The sequence below is a fragment of the Channa argus genome, chromosome 17 (genome assembly GCF_033026475.1).
Source record: "Channa argus isolate prfri chromosome 17, Channa argus male v1.0, whole genome shotgun sequence".
NCBI classification, from domain to species: Eukaryota; Metazoa; Chordata; class Actinopteri; order Anabantiformes; family Channidae; genus Channa; species Channa argus.
In genome coordinates this window covers 11,609,544-11,622,771 of record NC_090213.1, presented here as the reverse complement: position 1 = coordinate 11,622,771, position 13,228 = coordinate 11,609,544, and the positions used below count along the sequence as shown (strand labels likewise).

The window sequence follows — 13,228 nt, the reverse complement described above, 5'->3', positions numbered from 1 at the left end:
ATTTACACATTCATGTGTAATTCATATTAAGCATTTGATGAAATATAAGAAAATAAAGAGATGTTCGCACCTTAATATGCTCTGGAAATAAGAGTAATTACTTTATACCTGGGAAAGCTGTTAAGCAATAATCCCTGAGAAAGAAGTTTAATTTATTACTTTAGTAGAAAAAAACACCTACAGGAAACAGGTGGGACTGGTGAGATTCAAGTAAGAAAAATTATGTTCATATGGAACCAAAACATGAGAAAATTGCGTTTTAAATGGCATTTCAATATGGCAAACCAGTGGGTATATTCATCATCCCCTAATTTGGAGTTAAATATTTGAACAGATCTGTTACATTTGATTGTTTCAAGGAGGGACTCTTGGGCTTTAAGAAGGGCTCGTACATGTTTTCCATGTTGCGTTTTTAATAACAATCATGATCAACAGGTCAACAGAACAATATTACTCCCAGACACCTCACCTAAATGTCACCTAAAGTCTAGATGACTCTGACTGGGTAAATGTCAAACAGTACAGGGTTTCAGAATCATTATCCTGACTTGGAGAAAAGTGAGGTCTAACTGTAAATCCAGCCACTGTTGTGTTATGACTTTTTTTCCCCCCTGCCTCTTCATTTTTTGTTCCATTAGGGCTTCACACTGTAAAAGAGCACCAAAACAAACAGACATAGCAGAGGGAATGAAAGACTGCAGTGTGTTGGGAGTCCTGACTGCACATGCAACATCATGTCAGCGGGCTAAACTTAATGGTGACAGGTAAGTTGATAGGTTAATTTGAAAAAAGCGAACAGCTGCATTTTAAACTGCATTACACTGATTGTTATTGCTAGATAAAATGCTCAGATTAATCTTACTGGGGACAGTCACCTCCTAACCCTCTAATATACTTGCTTTCAACTACGTGTTCACATGTGCATTGTAGAAACGCTGTATCCTGCATTCATTCGCAGTCTTGCTTGTGCACATTTTTAGAAATTTAAGTTCCGCGTCTATGAGATGCAATGCCGCACATGACCAACAGGGGCACAGAGTAAGGTCAACAGTGTTTCTAGTTCCCCATAGTAATGGCGACTGATATAGTATCTACATACCCTAGTAATGTTTGAACTAGGAAATCTGTGTTTCTGTGGTTTCCCTGTATGTTGTGTAAAAGCTAGAGATATTTTGTTTTGTCAAGGAATTGTTAGGCCCTAAATGCCCCCTAGTAGATTTTTTTTATTTTAATCCTCCAGAAAAATAAAGATGGGAGCAAATATGTGATGCTGGTGTTGCAGCCCCTGTCTACATGTACACATAGGTGAAAGCAAGTATACTGTTCATAGTATATAGTCAAACATATACTGCATCACAACAAGTAAAGCCAATTTGTATAAGGCCAAATACTTTCTCTCTAAATCACAAGGGAATGTAACAGTATCATGGTTTCATATAAAAGTGTTTCCATCAATGGAGATACATATCAATTTTCTTCCTAGTTAGTGAAACGTTCACTATATGACAAGTTGCATAACAGACCAAATCTGCTATTAATGTAAAAGAAATCTCATAAAAACCTGTTGCGTAACACTTGTTATTTTCCAGTATATTCTTTGATGTCCTAAAAATAATTTGAACCTGCTAGGGATGAAAACCTCCAGTGAATGGCAGTGTGCTCATGGCTAGTTTCCATCACAGTTCTTCCCTTCCATACACGTCCCCTCTTCTTCTTTTTCTTCTTCCATCCATTCTAATAGATGCACTGAATAAAAAAAACAGGCCGTTGCTGCTGGCTAGCCAAAAAAAGAAAAGCTTGGCTCAACTTCTTTGTTCATTCACTTTCCATTGCAAATCCAACAGGCATTCTCTCTCAGCTCTCCTTTCCCCCTGACCACAGCTATGGATTTGGATACAGCAGCAAGTCTGTCCTTTCTCCTTTTGTGTTTGAAGATAATGCCCACTTGTTTGAAGGGAAGAGAACTTAAGGCAAGTTCAAGGAAAAATCCAGCCTGAAAGGACTCTTCGACCATTCAGCAGAGCACCGTCCACATTTGTGACTTTTAACAATATCAACACAATGCTAGAAACCGAGAGCTGCTCTACTGACTATTAAGAAAGTATAACTTTGTGCTATATTGCCTTTTTCAGAGCTCAAGCAAATATCGCACAAAGTAATTCATTGTATTTTTCTTTGTGTTACAGATTTCTAAATTGCTCTTTGCAATCTAGCTTTTGTGTATGGGCCATCTTTACAAATCTAGACGAAAATATTTTAGGATTATACCATGACAAAATGTGATGTTAGAGCATATAAGATTAAAATAACAACTGCCTGAATGGGAGGGAACAATACATAATAACATTAAAAAATGATGACAAAGTTTGACCACTAAAATGGTGCTCAGATCTAAACCACTAGGCCACAGGGTGAGTTAGAGTACTTGTCACAGCTAAGAGTCCAAAAGTCAACAAGTATGGGTTTGGTCAGTACCTATTAAAATCCTGCCACTCTACCTCGTCTTTCATATCTTCTCAGCTACACTTGCAAGACTTGACAATCATGTTGGAGAGCTGCTCCACTTTAGGGGTTCGTCCAGAGTAGTAAAGTATAGTGAGGGGTTCCAAGTCTTGAGGGACACAGCATGGGGCGGCCGATGCCTCCGGGTTGAGAGTGTTGTACAGGCTCAGCAGCTGTTGTAAAAAACAGAGAAATGTCATTCTAATCATCACCTAATATATGCTGAAATCTTGAGAATTTGCTGGCTAGTTCAAATAAGTGTCCTGGCTACAGAAATATCTGAATACTGAGACACATGCTTAAGAAACTATTACGGAGCTTTACAAAGTCTGCTGTCTGCCTGTCTGATAGTATACGCTGGTGGCCATTTATAACTTGGCCATTAAGTGATTGTGCAGGCTTAGAAATCAAAACAATAAGCTTAAGGGGGCTAAATCTTGACCTCATACAAATACATTTCCACTAAATACTTTTATTTACAGGGACTTCAACAGAAAGCAGTTCAATAGAACAACTGTTGAAACTGAGGATTATCCAGAGTAACAGGAACATTTCTGAACAGACACGTTGTTGTTGTGAGTCAGATGTCTTATACCAAAAGTAATTGAAGCAGACAAGCTATCGACTTTGATCTTGTGCTGCATGATGGTGCATGACAGAAAGTGTGAACTGTGTATGGCTGATGTTTTTGGAACTTCTGTCATTCCTGTCATTTCTTGTCAGAAGAAATATAATTCTCCACTCAGATCTTTTTTTTTTGTTTCGGTAAATGGTTATATTGATGATAAGGGAAGACTTCAGTTTTTGTTTGTTGTGATAAATGCTCACATGAGACTTTCATGAGGATTAGGTGGAGGCAGAGATGTATAACTCAGAATTTAGTCAATTAAAACAAAATTAAATGTTGACGTACCATTACGGTAAATGACGTAAAGTACATGTTTTTTTGTTTGTTTGCTTTCTTGGGTCCTTACTGTGCTATGTGTTGTATCTGAGCTCCTCAGGTACGGGCACGGCCCAGAGCAGTAGTTGGCATCATAACCACTGGGCTCGTGGATCCACTTCCAGTCCAAGTCACGTCGGAAATCGATGTGTAGCTTTCTAACACAGCAGCTGTCCTCTGTGGTTCTATGAGAAGAAGGAGAAGTGACAATGAAATCAGTTTTCTGATTCCTTTTTTTATTATTTGTAACAACATATACATTTAAATATTTATGTGGTTTCTCAAATATAACATGTAAACACCTTGTCATAAGTACTAGTACAACTATTACTAAAGACCCTTACGAGAAACAGTAGTTTGAGTCCAGTCCTCTCTTGCGTCGGCGTGTAGACTGCGTGTCCAGGCGATGGGGTGGGATCATCATGAGGATGAGATGAGGCAGGTGTTGTTCCTTTTTCTTCTTCAGGTTATCTAGATCCAAGCGACTTAGGTCCTCGTCTCCATCCACACCTTAATTATAGATATGATGGAGATGCATGTATCTTTTTCTCCTTTCATAATTTCCTTCAGTGTGAGCATACTGTTTGGAATGTTATTGAGTATGAAATAGTCATGCCTATCAATTCACAATACATAGATGAAAAGAAGAGAGATGAAAAAACTTTGCTTTTAAACATGTGTTGCAAGTATATTCTTTGTCTTCTTAGTTAAACTGTTCTCCTTAGAAACAAAGATGAACATCCATAGTCATTAAGTAATTAAATCCATATTGTATCAAAGTACTAAATGTTAAATATAAATAAGTAATCTGTGAATATTACTAAAATTGAGGGATATTAAACAATAAATAAATTGTAGGTCTGCAGGGTTTGTGAACATTGCCCATCTAGTCTGGGACAGGACAGAAAATATTGCACAAAGTCATTATCATTTACAGTTATTGGATCATATGAGAAACCTTTGGCACCTGGCATAAATAACTAAATGTCAAAATGTTGCTGAAGCCTACCTTTAAACTTCACCTCCAGTACCTCATTCTCATTGTCAATGATGTCACCATTTGGGTTGAAGGTGTGGCAGGGACAGTGCACACTGATTTCCAAACCAAGATTACTTCCTGATGGCGAATAATTATGGAAAAAGAGGACTGTCAGATTTTCTACAAACAAGTCCAAGTCAGCAGTCTCTCTTTTTTAAACTCACTTTTTTTTTTTATAGAAGAATCAATATTTCTCAGTCAAAACATGAGATGATCATTAGGACTAATGATAGCTTTGGAAACAAATGACAGTGATCTCAGTCTCACCTCTGTTCATCAGCCATTCCCGCACTGTTTCAGTCACATCAAAGGAGACCCATTCTGGAGTACCTCTGGTCAGCACATTCTTGGCTCCAATGTAGCGTTGTTTCCTAATGTGTTCATTTGGCCTTACAATCTGCAAGGCCACAATAAATGGTTACTCTGAAAATCTTTCTCTTAATACAGAAACTTTCTCAGCAAAATAACATGTAGGACACAGTGGACACCACTGCCTAATAAAAGTTTTGATCGGTTTTAGCATGCTATGAACTAAGATATTTACTGCAACATAAAAACAGATGGTGTAGGAAAAAAGTAAACAAAGTGGTGACATATTGACGTAAAACGCAGTAAGTTTACTAAAACAAAACTACAACCATGCTATATTCACATCTTGTTAGAGTTATGTAATTACCAGTTCCACAATTGTAAATAGCGTTTACTTCAACATCCAACTTGTAACTACAATTGGGAAAGTCATATTTTTGTGAACGTGTTCACATATCAGACTTTGCTTAACAAAGTGTGGAGGTGCATGCAACGGCAACACAAACATGGATGCCTCAAGTGAATCAAAGTCCATTGTAAAAGATAAAATGTTACATATACAATATCTTGCTATATGGAACAAGCTCAGTTTTTGTAGGTATAAATCAAGATTTAAGCTTGCAGCTGCTATGCAAGTATATCCTCAGTAGTAAGCATAGTGATATTTGATTTTTATGCAACTGTTAACACAAAAGAAGTAAAAAAACAGTGGGTCAGGCTGCTATGCATCATTTCGTCACTTAGCAGAAAAAAACCCTTTTAAAAGCTTAATAACATTTAATGCTCTTTGAAGGACTAAATGTTACAGACCTGAACATAACTGAAATTAAGAGCATGTTAGATCTGGATTGCCAGCACAGGCCTGTTGAGCTTTTTGGCTTTTGGTCTGGCTGTTAACCACGCCTGCAACCACAATCCAGTTGTTGTTGGCTCCCTTTGTCAATTACTGCTGAGGAACAAGTAACCAGCTTATGTAAGATACCTTCCTGACAGACTAGAACTGAATGTCTAGTAACCCGTATAGCGAGATTACATAAAATGAAGAGATTTGAAACACCTTGTTAGTTTTGCCTTTGATTTTCATAATAGGACAAGGAAACGGTACCTTTACACACCTGGTAGAGCTCAATCCGCTGTTCATTCCTTTTGGCAATTGGGTTCGGCACCCTCAGAGCTCGAAACTCTGCTCTGAAGAGGTTTGTCGAGTTCCTTTCCATTGCAGAGACGTTGAAGCGGAAAACCTTAGAGGTAATGCCTTTTGGGCAGTAGAGCAGATCGTCTGGAGCAGAGAAAACATATTTTTAGTTTGAAGAACAGGCTTAGAACATCTTATCAAGGATTTGATGCAAAACTAGCAGAGACAGACCTCAAATGCTACATCAACTAAACAACATAATCACCGGCACTCAATTTGTAATCTCTCACAGTTTAAATTGCAAGTTTGTGCAGACACTGAATTATAGTAGACAGGACACAGGTGTTATTAGTAAATTCCACCGAGGTCCATCCACCCCTTATCTGTAACCACTTATCCTGCTCAGAGAGGGTATCTCAGGCCAACACAGACAGTCACACACATACAGTGCAAATCACTTTCATACCTACAGGCAATTAAGAGTCACCAATTAACATATCATGCATGGGTTTGACTTTGACTATGACTGTGGGAGGAAACTCAGTCAGCCAGGGATGTGAAACCGCGACCTTCTAGCTGCAGCTATATGTAAACTATACACTACTCTGCAATTACCATTATTTGTGTTTTACAAGTGTCGCTGTTTTTTATATGATTCACTAGTTGTTTACTCTATTATAAATTTTATAATAATGCTCAAAAACATTTTTCTTTTAAATACGACAAAGAAAAGACCCTAATAAATTACATTGCTAAACTAATTACTAACTACTTACAACTAGTTTTAAGTCTAGTTCATAATGCTCTGTGTTTCAGTTAAAAAAAATAGTGAATGACTTAGTGAAGGATTAGGGGGTTGTGGTAGTTGTGTCTTTGGATCATACTTTTGTCCACTTGTTTCCAGAGCAATACCAGCCTTGGGTCAAAGTGGCAAAGTACTGTTATAACAAACTTGGTTGGCAGAAAGGTAATGTCGTACTTTTGATAATCGATTTTTTGTAATGATTTAACTTTCAGATGGTATTTCTTCTTTTTTTTTCTTTTTAAAACACCTTACAGGTTCAAACAAATGTAGCCTCTACATGACAATGAAAACATGAATAAAAAGAATTTAGAGTAAATGGTTTATATACTTGACTTCTCACACTCAGACCTAAAATATGAACCTGAGTTTACTGAGTACTAGTGGCTGGCACTATCAGCCCACAGCGAAATGATTGGTGTCGTTGCCTGCCTTATCAAAATTCCTCAGTGTTTTTCTAACACATTTTGTCTATATTTGGTGGAAATGAAAATGTTGTAATTGAAATAGCAATATTATTGTACTTTGTATGACTTCATCTCCCTAGTATTTGCATATCAAAAGCCCTGCTATCCTCAGTCCTACTGACAACTTTTTGGACCAGAAGCCCTTCTGATCATGATGACTTCTCCACAACCCAACCCCAGTCATTGACATATGCCAGATCCAGTGTGCGTACCATGCTATAAAAGGAAATCTAGCCCAAGTTCGCTGTCCAGTCACTCAATGAAGTCAATTGCCAGTCTTCTGGTAGGTTTCTGCTACATTTACACCTGTCACATGCCACTGGCTCCATGTCACAAAGTCAGCACTCAGATCCTCTGACTCTGTCTTTCTTATCGTTGATTTCATTTTGGGTTTACTTGTACCTGATTTTGAATGAATGACTTGAGAGTTGGGGTGTTTCTTGTGAAGGTTTTTGTGTCCGCCCTTTAACGGTGTCACATTATTAATCGCATTAAGTTTTTAACAGTTTTAGAAGGTACAGACAAACATGTGTGTCAAAGTAGGGGGCATTGACAAACAGCCCATTGTGTAATTTGGATCAGTCATCAACTGTCAAACTCAGCTGCTACTAAATCAATTTTGAGTAAACCTGAGTATTTTAAAGGAACATGATGATCTGTGGGGATGAAACAAGGATTCTACACCACCCCACAAATATGTTATATGCAAAAATAAACAATATACTAAAAATTCCTAAGTGAAGCTACAGTAAAGTTGAACTTCTCATCAGCACTGATTTGAATTAAATTCATATTTGGGTGGTACTTTAAAGTTTGCTAAAAGCAAGGGGATAATTTGGTAATATTTGGGGGAAAAAACAAAGTAATATGGGGTAACATTTACATAATGGCATGTTAACAGCTTAAAATAGCTTTTGCTTAAAAAGAATATAACTTTGTTACATTTTATTACAGAAATATTATCCCCATTACATGTCATTACATTGGTAATACCAAGATATTAGCCCCCACTATTATCATGCATTAACATTGGATAAGTCCCCTCATATTACCTTATTTCGAAATGTTTACCCCACAATTACCCCGTTATTACCAAGCTTTAAAGTGCGACCCATTTAGTTACTTCATAGATTAAATTGTAAACATAATAAAGTTACTCTTTCAAAATTAAAATAATTGTTCTATATAATATACTTATGGCGCCATGTCATTTTTAACTGAAGATAGTATAGGCTCCATGTACAGTAAATATTTGAATATAATAAAAGCTATAGACAGAATTGCAAACTGAGTTACTCTTGAACCCATAAGAAAAGTCTTCCAGACTAGTGACGTATTAACAAGATAAAAACATGATAAATAGCTTAGAATATTTGAGAAGTGAAGTGCCTAGTATGCGCACTTACTCACTGTGTCAGTTTAGCTCTAATCATCTCATGTTATTAATCATTTTTTTAACCTGTGTTTTTAATTAAAATGAGATTATGCTATGCCACAATAGGCTTCACTCTGCATTTGGATAAAAAAAAAAACAATGTGCATTTGTTGCATGACTTTGTACCTGCAACATACAGCCAATCTGTGCCTCTGAGTCCAGCAATAAGCCACCACACCAGCTGATCACACACACACAGACACACACACAACGTGGCATTGTTGTCAGAACCACTTTGTGAGATTCAAAACAGAACACTGCTGAGGGAAAATGGGTCTTTTGAGAAACACCTGTTGATTTCAAAGGAACTGTGATGCAATGATCTTGGCTTTGCTGTAGACCATGAGGCCCTCACCGGCTCTCACACACACGCACAGCACTTATCCTATTCGACTTTCTCATGCTGTATGAATCTCTCATGTACGGACACATGCCCCTCTCAGCACCAGTTTCTCCTTCTAGTTCATAGCTTTTAATCCTATATAGAGGAGATTGTTGTGCCAAATAGAGGTTTGGCTCAAATCACTCACAGACCTTTACTTACAATAATAGCTACTTTTTCTAAAACAAAACAAAGCTCATTATTACCAAGCAGTGAAAAATGACCTAATGTTACTTACTGGTAATAAAATGACTGCACACTGGAGTCATTCAGGTTTAAATGGAAGTAAGTCGGTTCAGTTTCACACTCGGTTTACTAAAGTTAAACCTGAGCACTACAGTAACTGATCTCATGCACATGGGCCACCTGTGTGGGTAATTCACAGGCCACGGGAGAAACTGGGTCTCTCAATAAGGAACTGGGTGGTAATGATGGTATAGTTTCTTGGGAGCCCACTCCTCCTGCACAAACTCCAGAGAAAAGAGGGATCCCTCTATCCAGGGTAATGGAGAGGTCCTTCCATCATCTAATGCCTCCAGTCCACCTCTTTTAACTTTTCCTGCTCCTTCTCTTAAAGGCATCCCCCTCAACCTGGGCAGATGTCCCTCTCATTTGGGCTAACTGGAAAGGAAATGGGAACATGTGGGGAGAGGGACTTGATCCATGAGGGGAAAAAAAACAAGAGGACAAAAAGTGATGTTGGGAGTAGGAAGAGAGCGACTTTCCTGGAACCCTAGTGCAGGGCTAAAACAGGTTAGTGAAGCACTATACAGTAGGAACAAAGCACAACTTCAACTTTTACAACCAGAAACTTTTAGAAAAGTGTTGATTTACGAATAGTTTCTCCCCTCCCATCACCTAAATAAAAGTATTTTGCTTATGCCTGTTGATCTTCACTGTGCAAAGTGATGCATGTGCCGAGTTTGATAACAACAGACCTGAAATCTGTGTGTGACATGGAAAATCAAAGCCTCCTGTGCAGTGACAATACATTTTTATTGTGAAGTAGCAGACATTCAGTGTTCAGCAGTTTGAAAATATTTGCCTATAGATTCTGGGATTTTTTATTTACTATTAGAGCCTTTGAGAAAAGGAACATACAGCCGACTGCTGTGAAATATCTAAATGACACTTCTGTTCATGTATGTAGGACTAGGTTTTAATTGTGTCTGTGTATGTTTGTGTCTTAAGTTCCTGTAATGGTGACCACATGAGCGTCCCCTCTGAGGAACAATAAAGGTTTTTAATCTAATCAAGAGTAGTATGAATGACATGTAATTCAATTCAATTAAACTTTATTTATATAGCGCCAATTCACAACAAAGTGATCTCAAGGGATTTTACAGAAGTAAAGACTATAAAGATGTATAGAGAAAACCCAACAATTCCCCTTGTTCCCCTCGTAATGTTTTTAACTAAAAAGACAAACAAGGCCTTGCTGAACTATAAGCACTGACTGATTAACGATCAATAACATCGACTTTCAAAAACTTTTTTGATTTGCGCGTTTTGCTGGAACAGGCACAACTCTTCATTTCGATGCGTAATTACGCACTTTGGGGGGGCTTGAGTGCCGGTTTCCGAAACAAAATGGGCATTATACGAATAAATGCGTTTTTAGTGAAATCTAGATGCCTGAATAAATGTGATACTTACTGTTCTCTGACATTCCGTAGACCATGTTGAATTTGTGTATCTCTTTGGCATAGTACTCTGTCTCTGTGTTGTCCTGACCGCAACTTTGCTGACGATCCCTCCGCAGCTCCTCCAGTAGCTCCTTGGTGCTGTTATACAAAGCTTGGATGTAATAAGGGATTTTATTTGGTCCGAGGGAGTGCGGTGGACTTGTAAGTCGGAGTTTGCTCAAAATTTGACCTCGTATTGCCTCGACCCTCTTCCTTTTCACATGATCAATATCCACGGTGGCACAAGTTGACAGGGATGAGCTCAAGGTTGCGCAGTTGAGGAGGAGGACAAACAGTAATACTTTACCCAAATGCATCTTTCTCTGCGCATTTGGTTCGCTCCGTAGTTTAATTTTGCAGATTCAGAGACGAAGACGGCCAAGGTCAATGTCAGGTAATGTTAGATGCAACTAATAAGCCCGGCCGAGGTTTCTGCTGTCTTCCGTTTGATTTAGCGGCAATAAACTCCTCACTTAGTTCGTTTTCTTGCGGCAGTCCCCTTTGTTAGGAACAGAAATCCAAGTTTGTGATCGCCCATTAGGCATTAATCACTTCAAAGTCCCGAATAAAAGAAACCAGCTTGTGTGAAATGGATCCGGCACAAATACCTCTGTAGAAACAAACTTTCTTTTTTGCATTCTTGTGCCCAGCCCAGTTGATTTAAGTCTTCTCGCAGCTTAGAACGTATCTCCTCTTTTAGGTTTCATTAAAACCTACAGCCTTGTTATTGTCTCTGAGGAGTCAGACCGCAGACTGTCGAGTTAACGAGGTATATGCGACTTTGAGTGGTCGGTATACTATGGCCTCACATGTGTTTTATACCACTGCTTTCTGACGTTTGATGGAGTAGGAGGGACTGCAGGCACCCGACAGAGTCCGCATCGTAACAGGGCATCAACTGTGACTAATAAACATGTTTGAGAGCCTGTTGACCACGTCGATCATATGAGTAATTTTATTCAATTTTAGTGTTAGTATTCTCAAAATTGTTGTTCCGTTATTAAGGAGTCCTAAGTCGCGCGCGTGTGTGTGTGTTTTGAAATGTGATTTAATTGTCTCTGCTTCTGTTCACACTCTGGCTCGAACACCCTCTAGTGGTAAGTTGTTGGACTCTCAGGCGCTTTATCTCACAATACCTCAGTTAAGAAATTCTCCTTTTCCTTAATTATATTCCTCTCTGAGCATCATATTAATAAATATGTCTTTTAAAGGACAGTATTTTGTTAGATGATATTGTAAAATAATCCTAGACTTTCCTCTTTTTTACTGTCCTCCCATAGGTTGAGTTAAAGGCAGCTTAAAAGCAGATGTAGAACACTACTGTAACTTAATATATTAAGCATGTTAATAATTCAGGTTTATACAGTATCTATTTCTTTAACTTAAATCTCATAACTGCATTTTAAGAAAAGGAGATGTTAAAAACAAATGTATCTGTTGTAGCCCCCATAAAAATAACAAATGCTTTGTTGCTTTTACACATGATATCTATAAAGATAATCCTATAATAATTCACAATTTGGTGTTTTGTCTGCACTTCCTCAGCTGAAGCCTTCTTACTAAACCCGCACAATAGAGAACAAATCCTGTTGTCAGGGTCTGCTCTCAAATTACAGAAATCCTTTCAAACTTCACATTCTGGCACCATGATCACACTGCTCTTCAAAAGAACTAAAATGTCCAAACTACTGAGGCACATTTTCCCATGCCCTCCAAACCAGCATCCTCACAAAATCCATTTTTCTTTCAGGGGGCCTGAAGGTTTGTTTCACAGACCCGCAAGTTATGTTATCTTTCAGAATTTGTTTTCACCCCCTCCCCAGTCACTTTTAATTCTATTCATAGAGTACATCCACATTTCTGGCTGAGTGAGCTTACAGTAGACCTAAAATAGGTTTAAGCTCACCCAGGCACTGGAGGCCCTGTACCCAAACATGGGGTCTGGTATTTAACTATTTTGCTTTTGCCCACCAGTTTGCATAGCAAGAATTATTTCATAAAATGTCCAAACTTGGTAAATATTTAGCCTTACACCATATGTTCAGGTGTTTGTTTATGCCACATACAAACTGTCTTGATTTATTTTGCTGGTGTTGAGATGAATATGACATGTATATATAATTATTACGCATATTTACTGTGTAAATGTACATATGCATTATACATTATTAATGTTGCATACAGACCCTTGCACCATCTGATACTCGTGGTCTGGCCCTGGTGTCAGATGTCTTCTAAGAAAAGTGTGATTTTTGTTGATTTTAAGCATATATGTGAGCGTTTTTTATGTGTTTTGATTATTTGTTTAGGAGTATATTAATGTCAGAAAATGTAACTTACAATTGCATAAAATGGGCTTGAATTATCAATTCATTGCTTCACCTAAATATCAGTGTCAATAAACATCCATTGGGCTGTTTTGGTGTTGTTTGTTAATATTACACTCCTCACTATTAAATGTACTTATTGTAGTTATTAATAAAATGTAGTCATAGGACCATTTTGTGACTTTCTTTTTATTGTTTTGAA

General features: G+C 37.9%; 1 protein-coding gene across 1 annotated transcript; it reads right to left on the bottom strand.

Moving 5' to 3' along the window:
• Positions 1 to 210: 210 nt before the first annotated feature.
• LOC137102706 (transforming growth factor beta-3 proprotein-like) lies at positions 211 to 11,509 on the bottom strand. Its single transcript, XM_067482480.1, has 7 exons — positions 10,671 to 11,509; positions 5,909 to 6,072; positions 4,752 to 4,881; positions 4,455 to 4,562; positions 3,790 to 3,955; positions 3,477 to 3,630; positions 211 to 2,675 (listed from the first exon to the last, which is right to left on the bottom strand). The coding sequence occupies exons 1-7, from the start codon at positions 11,014 to 11,016 to the stop codon at positions 2,517 to 2,519; spliced, it is 1,227 nt and encodes a 408-aa protein (XP_067338581.1). The 5' UTR covers positions 11,017 to 11,509; the 3' UTR covers positions 211 to 2,516.
• Between the last annotated feature and the right edge of the window lie 1,719 nt (positions 11,510 to 13,228).